Source organism: Neospora caninum, chromosome IX (assembly GCF_000208865.1).
Source record: "Neospora caninum Liverpool complete genome, chromosome IX".
Lineage (NCBI taxonomy): Eukaryota > Apicomplexa > Conoidasida > Eucoccidiorida > Sarcocystidae > Neospora > Neospora caninum.
The window spans coordinates 563,212-572,036 of NC_018390.1; the positions used below are offsets into that span (position 1 = coordinate 563,212).

At 53.6% G+C, this 8,825-nt stretch overlaps 1 protein-coding gene across 1 annotated transcript; it reads left to right on the top strand.

Moving 5' to 3' along the window:
- Positions 1–2,081: 2,081 nt before the first annotated feature.
- Positions 2,082–5,788, top strand: NCLIV_039070 (pdz domain protein, related; the record flags this gene model as incomplete). The annotated part of the gene is made up of 4 exons (XM_003880816.1): positions 2,082–3,809; positions 4,277–4,491; positions 4,873–4,994; positions 5,412–5,788. 4 exons carry the CDS (start codon positions 2,082–2,084, stop codon positions 5,786–5,788), a joined length of 2,442 nt encoding a protein of 813 aa, XP_003880865.1.
- Positions 5,789–8,825: the final 3,037 nt, after the last annotated feature.

Sequence of the window (8,825 nt, forward strand, 5' to 3'; positions counted from 1 at the left end):
CCAAGTCTCTTAAATATAAATGTATGTATGCTTAAATGAGTCTAGGTAGAAATGTACTTGCGTGATCTTTGGCAGCAGGTAGGCCAAACCCGTGTGTGAGAGCCAAGGGCCATGCTCTTGTCCATGAATCTTGGCGGGTTGTCTGTCCCTTCAAATGCAAGAAAACTCCATTTTGGTCACTCGCAACTGTCCCTCTTTTGAAACTTTTCCAGAGAAAAAAGTCAGCAACGCCCGAGTCGGCCGTTGGAGGCTTCGCCGCAGAGAGACACGCTCGGGCACTCGCACAGCCCCATCCAAATGCATCTTCACGCAAAAGGAATGCAGAGAGACGGAGATGGAGGCCGAGAGATAGAGAGTGGTGGTTTTGGAGGGAGGTGAAAATAGCGAGCTCACCCACAGAGACAGAGCCAGCGAGACAAGGAACCTTCCCTTCGACTTGAATTAGTGTTATGAATCGACATACAGAGCTACAGAGAAAGATACGGCAAGACGTAGATCTGCCTTGATGGCCGTAGAGGAGGAGCTATCTACACCAATCGATCACCATATATATATATATATATATATATATATATATATATATTATATGTATATCGACATCGGCCCTTTCGATATCTCGGCTTTCCTCCCCCCGCGAGAGGGAGAGAGTTTGGTCTCCAGAGGAGAGGTCGAGAGAGGGGATGTCTTTTTTCTGTGGCAGGTTTTTCTCTTCTCCGGCCAGGTTTCAACAGTCCACGGACGGTGTTTGCGAAACAGGAGAGGGCGACGGCGCCGCGAAGTGTGTCGCTGCCAGTCTGTGCACGAGAGGCCCGAAAAACGCGTGGAAGGATTCGCTGGAGAATCCGTTTTTCTCTCGAGACACAAAAAGAGACGCTCACCTCGTCCCTCACAGCCCGCACGGACACAAAAAAGCCTTCACCTCTCTCCGACGTCTTTGTCTCTGTCTCTCTCTCTCTCGCCTCCCCGCGCGGTCCCTTCCTTCTTTTGCTCGGACGAAAAAACGAGGCAGGTCTCCTTCCTGCCGGCTTCTCTCGCCTGTGACTCCCCAGAAGAAGCTTATAAATAATCCTGTATCTTCATACCTATGCATCTACTTGGATTTAACGTTATGCCAATTGAAGGATCCCAGATTAGCCTGATTATCTTTGTTACATTAATACATGGTGTTCAATTGGTTCTACTTCCACAATGGTTATCATCTTAACTGTGCTCTGCTAACACAGTAGAACTTGGATACGGTAAGCAAAGACATTCAAGATCTAAACCAGTTTTGTCGCCTTTTCTTTTCGCGGTTCGTACTCTGTCGAGTGGCGAGGTGTAGACTCCCAGTGCTTCAAGCTTTTTAGGCGTTGCATGCGCCCCCCCGCTGGATGCATGCAAGCACTCGCTGCGCCTTCACGTGTGTTTCGGGTCTTCTTTCTGTGCTCGACGGATCGGGTCTCTTTTTCTTCCCTTTTTTCGTGTCGGCGACTGGAGAGAAGAGAAGAGGTTCCGCGTTTCTCGGCGGAGGCTCTCGCGCGCGAGAGTCCCTGCGCATGCAGCCCGCTTTCTTCTCCCTCTGCGCAAAAAAGACAAGACAGCACGGCCCCCGCCGCGGCGTTGCCACGTGGTTTCTCGTTCTCCTTCCTCGTCTTTTCCCCTTTCTTTCCACACTTTTTTCGCCGCCGCGCTCGCTTGCCTGCGTCTCCTCACTCCTTTGCCATGTTCAGAAAGAAGGGTGACTCGCCAGGAGAGAAGAAACAGGCGACGGCACAGACCGAGACGGAAACACCGCCGGAAAGAACGGCTGTGAGACAGAGAAGGAGGAAGGAGAGAGAAGAGGGAACGAAGGCACGGGTTCCGTCCTTCCAGGCCGTTTTTAGACAAGGAATCGTGGTTTTCCTCCTTCCGCGGACTGTCCTTGCTACGCTCTCCCCTCCCCGAGCTGGGTTTTCTCGCTTGCCCTGTCTCCGTTCTTCCCTGTCAGTGTCCTTCTGTCTCTGTCCCTGCGGAGATCGCTGCGCACATGCACGCTCCGGCGCACAGAGAGGATGGTGGACCTTCGCTTCCACCTTCTTCCGGAAGGGTCGCGTGGTCCTCGCATGTCGCGCGCGCCGAGCTCCTTTTTCTTCCTTCTGCTCTTCGCCTTCCTCCACTTCTCTACGGCTTCTTCAGTGATCTTTAGTCCCCCCGCTCCGCCGACAAAACGCTTTCCACTTCCCTCACGGGCTCTGTTTGTCTCTCCGCGCTCTTCTTTCCGAGAACCCTTCTCTCCTCTTTCTCCTTCTCTTCCTTCTTTTCTTCCTTCTCCTCCTCTGTCGACTCCTTTTCCTTCCACCTTGTCTTCTCTCGCATCTCTTTCTTCTGCGTCGCTCTCTTCGTTTTCTCCTCTCCAGAGGCAGGACGAGCGTCTCGGCTTCCTCTGTCCTCGGTTTTTTTCGCGGCGGGCGTCTCTCTTCTGCGTAGGGCCGTCGGCTGTTTGCTCTACCGTTTCTTCTTCTCCTCGTCGGAGTTTTCCCCGCCTGTCCTCTGCAGCGTGCGCGTCGCTGTCTTCGCGGAACTCCGTCTTCTCTCCTGAGGCGCCCTCTGCCTCCTTCCCGCATTTCCTCTTGCCGGCTTCCTCCTCTTCTCTCTCCTCGTCTTCTCTTTCCTCGTCTTGTCTTTCCTCGTCTTCTTCTCTCTCGTCCTTTTCTCCTTTTCCCTCCTTTTCTCCTTTTCTCTCAGTTTGTTCTTCTCCCTCAGCTCTCCATGGTGCGTCTCGCGGACCTCCGCGTGGTGCACTCGTGGAGGCTGCAGAAGTTGAAAAAAGGAGGAAAAAATCTGGTGCGCCAGCGTCGCCGCCTGCGGGCGCTACCTTCCACGTCTTGATCACTCCCGCCACGCTGCCTCCGGAGCATGCGCGAGAGGCGAGGGCGGGCGAGAAGAGAAAAGAAGCGGCAAATCGGAAGAGGAAAAAACACCGAAACTCGCCGAAACGCGGGGAAGAAGAAAGACAAGAAGAGGGAGAAGACGCGAGAGAAGAGGGAGAAGAAAGGGTAGATCCGAGCGCTCATCGCGTGAGAGAGGCATTGCAGGCGCTTTTGTGGGAGTCGAGAATCCAAGGCGAATTGACTCTCGACGTGTTTCCGAGCGAAGAAGCGGCCGAGGCCTTTCTCGCGACGCTTCCGTGCAGCGTCCGCGAAAACGACGGAGGCGTCGAGCTCGGCGCGAACTGCGAGGAAAGCGAGCGGCAATCGAGAAGAGCGAAAGAAATCGACCAAACAGACCAACCGCGTGGTGACACACCATTCAAACACACAGACACTCTCCCCCGCGGAGACAAAACGCAACCGCCCTCTCGCGTCTCTCCTCCATCTGCTCCTTCTTCTCTCTCTTCTTCTCTCTCTTCTTCTCTCTCTTCTTCTCCCTCTTCTTCTCCCTCTTCTTCTCCCGCTTCTTCTGTCTCTTCTTCTCTCTCTTCCGACGGGGCTCAGCGCTGGCTGTTGCCGAGGCCGGTTCGGGTGTACATCCACTCGAGCACGCGGGGCTTGGAGGCGACGCAGGTGGTTTCCGACTTTTCGGCGCTTGCCTTTTTGGCGGATTTCGTGGTGCCGCGCGCGTCAAGAAAAGAGGCTTTCGGCGTAGCGTTGAAGATGCTCGAGCGGGGATTGCGTGAAGCGGCTGGGTCGGGAAGCGCAGAAACTGCGAACGTTCTTTTGGAAAGTGCGGCGCGGACGCTGCCGCTTCGCGGCGGCTTTCTCGTCTCCGCCATCTTCAGGAAACAAACGGAAGTGTTTCTGCGGGGCCGCAAAGGCCACGAAGCAGTCAACGCCGCGATTCACGCAGTCGAGGTAACTTTGAACGCAGCGACGAGAGAAAACGCGCGGAAAACGGCGCAAAAAACTCCGTCCTTCTGCTAGGGAGGAGCGCTCGCCGGGAACGCAGGAGGCGAGGCGTACCAGGAAAGGGAAGAGACAGCGACGGACAGGAGGAGAAGCGACAGAAAGAAAGAAGCGAAAGAGAAAGTGAAGAACGCTGGGGCGTCTTGCGATAGATGTCTTCATGTAGATGGCTGTTAACGCCTCCCTCTCCACATGTACAAATAGGCGTGCCGTGAGGGTGTGGAGTATCGGAACAGGACAAGAGAACAGAGGGGAGGCGGCAGTTCTACAACGGATGTTGAACGAACGTGTAGTCTTTTTCGCCTTCTCGCGTTATGGTTGTCCTCTCGATCTCTGTCTTTTCGAATTCTCTCTTGCGGTGGCAGTCCCCACTCGTTTTTCTGCTTTTCGTTTTCTTTTATGCTCCTTTTCCACAGGCTGCTCCAGAGTGCGCCGAAGCCTGGGGGGCTCTCGGCGACGCGTACCGATCTCTGCATCGCTTCTGGGAAGCACGGAGTGTCTACGAAATTGCCTCGCGTCTTTCGCCTTTCGGCAAGCAGAAATATTCTCTCCTCCTCCTCGCCCTCAACCGAGCGCTGGAAGGCGCCGACTCGGACCCGGAATTGCTGCAGGCGAACCTTCCAACGGCAGAGTGAGATTCGCTGTTCTCTGAGAAAAACGAACTGCGTTTCAAGCACCCGTGCTGCGGAGAAAAACATAAAACCGGCGAAAGTCGACTGCTCTCTGCAGCGCACTTCACAACCTGCATCTTCCTTTGCTTTCCACCTCTCTTTGCATCTCCAGAGGTCGGCACATATCTATTTTTATGGCCAGAAAGGAGAGATTCCACGCTTGTCTTGCTCCTTTTTTTTCCCGTCAGTCGCTTCGCCTGTACTTCCGCGTTCATTCTTCTCAGTCATTTTCTCGCTCTTCTGCCCAGCCTTTCTTTATCCGTCTCTCTGTATCGCGCGTTCCCTCCATGTCCTTTGCGTTCTTCTCTGCTCTTTGCTCTCCTTTGTTTGCACTTTTCCAGATCCGCGACGCTGAAAATGCCCACCGGTTTAGCCGTCGGCGCGAACGACCCTTCTCTAGGCGGCTGCTACGTAGCCTACGTTGCCGAAGACAGCAAAGCCGAAAAGGCGGGAGTGCGACCAGGTAAAAAGGAAAATGCGAAGGCCTCACAAGAGTGTACCGACGCAGCACACACATAGAGATAAACCCTACATATTCCTCACCTACATATGTATATATGTATATATATATATATATATATATATATATATGCACCCATACGCGTATGACTACATATATGCTTGTGCATATGTGTCTACCTATAGTTATATATATATATATATATATATATAAAGATATGTGTGTTCATCCAACACAGAGATGGACTGCATATGTATCTAGTTACTGTATACATGTGTGCGCCCGATATAGCCGAAGAAAAGGGGCGAGACTGCTTCCCTTTGGAGCAGACGCGCCAAGATGCCACACGTGTGTCAAGGCGTGAGGAGAGAGAGGAAGGGGACTTCTGCTGGAGAAATTCGAGTGCTGTTCTTTTTTCAGGCATGCAGATTGTGGCGGTTGGGAACGAGGTTTTGCTGGGGAAGCCGCTGGAGGCGTGTCTGAAGGCTCTGACGTTCCCGCCGCGTCTGTCGCGTTCGGCTCCAGTTCCTTCTCTGCCTTTTCTTTTTTTTCAAGGCTGCATCACAGATTTGTTTGGGTTTCGCGCGTTCGCCTTTTTGCGGAGCATCGGGCGACTGGAAGAAATCTTCGAAAGTGTGCCGAAGAGCGAAGACATTGTGCGGCAGATGCAGGCTGGCGAAAAAGAAGACGAGCATTTTGTGTTTGCCAAGGCAAACGTCGGCAAACTCCGAGTCGATCGCGCGTACGGCCGCAATGCAGATTTCGACGACTTCTTGAGAAGGAAACAGTTGATGTAGCGGAGAGAACGGAGAAAAGGGAGAAAGAGAGAAGAGAAACGAAAAAAGAAAGAACTGGAGACGGAGGATCTGCAAGAACTCAGTTGAGCAAGGGCGAGGACGAGCAGAACATGGGGAACAGGAAACGGAGGTTCGAAGGGGTACGGGGAGCGGAAGGCGGAAAGACAGGAACGCAAGTCGAAAGAGGCGACGGCAGATGCGAACGAAGAGCAATCGACTGATGCAAAAAGAACCTGAATGTTTCGCTCCCGGGGCTGTCTCTAACTCGCATTGCTCGCCCGCCTTCCGTCTACCTTCTATCTCCTACTTATATATATATATATATATATATATATATATATAGGTGCGTACATGTGATTAGAAGAGAACATATTTGTGTACATTTTTGTTTTTTCTGTGGTGGTTTCTTGTCAAATGTCGAGGGACCGGGGGACGGGGAGGCGAATGCATCCCGTGCATGTAGACTTGAAGGCAAAGCCAGCTCGCGCGTATCGATGTGCTGGAATCGACACAGGATACGTTGCTATGCGCACGATGATTCGCATGGATCGAGCAGAGAAAACTGGTCAGACGTGGTATTCTTGACTGAGTAGGATGGCCGCGCATCAGCCAAAATGCAGAAGGAATAGGACGCAATCCGCCGGCATGGGTAGCCGCAAGTGCCTGCGTGCCGCATTTTTCCCGGCGAACCCCTTACTCTTCGCTAGAGCTTCATGCACACACAGAACAGGAAAAAGAAGAAACGCTGCATTTGCGGGGTAAACTGGAGGCTGTGTGGAGACCCTTCGCATCTTGCGTCTCTCAGTCTCTCGAAGCTTTGACCAGCGCTACGCTCAGTAATAATGGACGCAGTTCTCGAAACCATTCTAACACAATAGAACTTGGATCCGGTAAACAAGCTCCTTCAAGATCTAAACCAGTAGTCAGAGTAGCGCAGGTGCTTTCCGTAGGAAGTCGCGTACATGCCTGTTTTAATCGAGCCTTGCTGTTGGTCGGGCAGAGTTTGCCGCACGAGTTTCTTTGCCGAGATGACCCGAAACGATGCATTTCTTTGTGGTAAGGCGCCAAAGTGTGTCAGCGCTGGGTTTCATTGCTGAGAGGCGGGTACACGCTGTCGAACGGCAAGACGGACGTGCCTCGACCTCCTGGCGATCGCGAGGAAAGCAGAGTACAGGAGGCTACGATGTCTGTGGTGTTTCAGGTATCTGCTGAGGTCCTGGCATCTGACTCGTGTGCTGCTGTGTTGGGGGTGTGCGGCATCGCGAAAGGCGGTACGGCGCTGCCGGTGGCGTCTTCGTGCGACCAGAGCCGTCGGTGTTTCCGCCTTTCCAGGAGAATCGCAACTGCCGACACTAACTCGTGAAGACGTGCCAGATGAAGCGCGAAAAACCCGGTTTTGTGTCCCGATGGACCTGGACAAGAGGCCAGCGTCGGGGAGTTCGTCGCCTGCGCTTCGGGTGTATGTACACCGCGAAGGCACCGCGGCCGAGCACTGAACTCTCAGACGCCGTTTCTTCAGATACTCGCGGGTTTCCCCAACTCTGCCTTTCCGAGCTGTTGGAAAGAGTGGAACTAGGGAAACCGCTCTCCTCTCCCCAAAAGAGAAAGCAGAACGCGGGTTTCTCCGCAGAGAGACTAGCAAAAGTGGCGAGGTGACCTCCGCGGTGCGGCGGAGAGAAGTCTCAGAGGAGGAGGGGAACCCCGGGCACGCAGCCCTCCTTCGCGCGCATTTTTGCATGTGGAGGGAACAGAAAAAGCGAGTCTTCTTCCCGGGTGTGTCGCTGTCCGCCTTCTTCTTTTCTTCCTCGCGGTGCGATTTCTCTCTTCGTGTTCGGCGTTTTACGGCCTTTCTGGTTTTCCCTTCCCTCCGTTTTCGCTCGCCACCAAGTGCGCCATGCTGCGCTTCAGGTGTACAGACACCCAAAAAGACTGACACAGGCCGGAGAGTCCACGGTCCAGGACAAAGAAGGCTTTCCGTCTGCTTCCTTCGTTTTGTCTTTTTGCCTCCTTCGCGAGACCACTGGAGTGAAGCGCCTTCTCTACGCCTTGGCAGCCTCCTGTCCATCTTCCGTTCCCTGTCTTCTTGCGCCGCAAAAGCGCCGTGTTCTGGTCCTTGCTGGCTCTCGGAAAGAGGGCTGTCTCCGACTCTGTTTTGTTTCGTCTCGTCTTCAGGTTTCCCGCTCTTCTGAATGCATCTTGTAGAGTCTTCCCTTTCCACTTTTCCCTCCCTTTTCTGCGGTTCCTATTCAAATCGTTTCCCGTGTGTAAATCGCCCAATACGTCGGCCGTACATGCATGTGCATCGTCGCGCGCCCGTGTGTAGATTGGCTTGTGCCGCACCGGACGCCCCTGGAAGTTGAGGCGCCGTTTCCCCTTTCCCCCATTTTGCTTTGCGCAGCCTTCTGCGATTTTCTCCGCGCAAGTGTACCCGCTTCTACGAGGGGCGACGGCCAGCAGAAAACACCAGTGCTGTTTCACTGACTGAAGTAAAACTTCCGTCGCGCCGTCCTCCGAACTACTCTCTCAGACCTCCAGTTTCCCTTCTCTCCTTTCTGCTGTCAAATTCTACATGTGTTTCAAAAGCTCCGTATATAAATATTTGTATTTCTATGCATACACATGTGCGTGTGTTTGACTTCTGAAAGATTTTCGCCTCCTCTGCGGTCGCGATTCTTCTCGCCACGCCGTGTTCGCGTGTTCTTTGGCGACAGTTTCTCTGCTCCCTTCTCCTGTTTTCCCCCTCTTTCAACTGCGTCTCGCCGCCTTTCTCCTTCGTCACAGCTCGAGCTGAGATAACCTCGCCCTTCCTGTCCTCCGGCCTCTTCCGAGGAAGCATCCGCGCGCCTCTCGACGACGCCACAACACGAAGACACCGCCGCCTAGTCTCCGCAGCTTTGTTTCAGTCAAAACGTCCAAACCGTGCTTCCCTTCTCTCCACGATCACCCCTCTACGGTTCCTCTGTCTCGCGTGTCGCTCTTCGTTGTCGCCTTCCATCTGCCGTTCCTCGCGCCCATCATTCTCTTCGGTCTCCCTCGT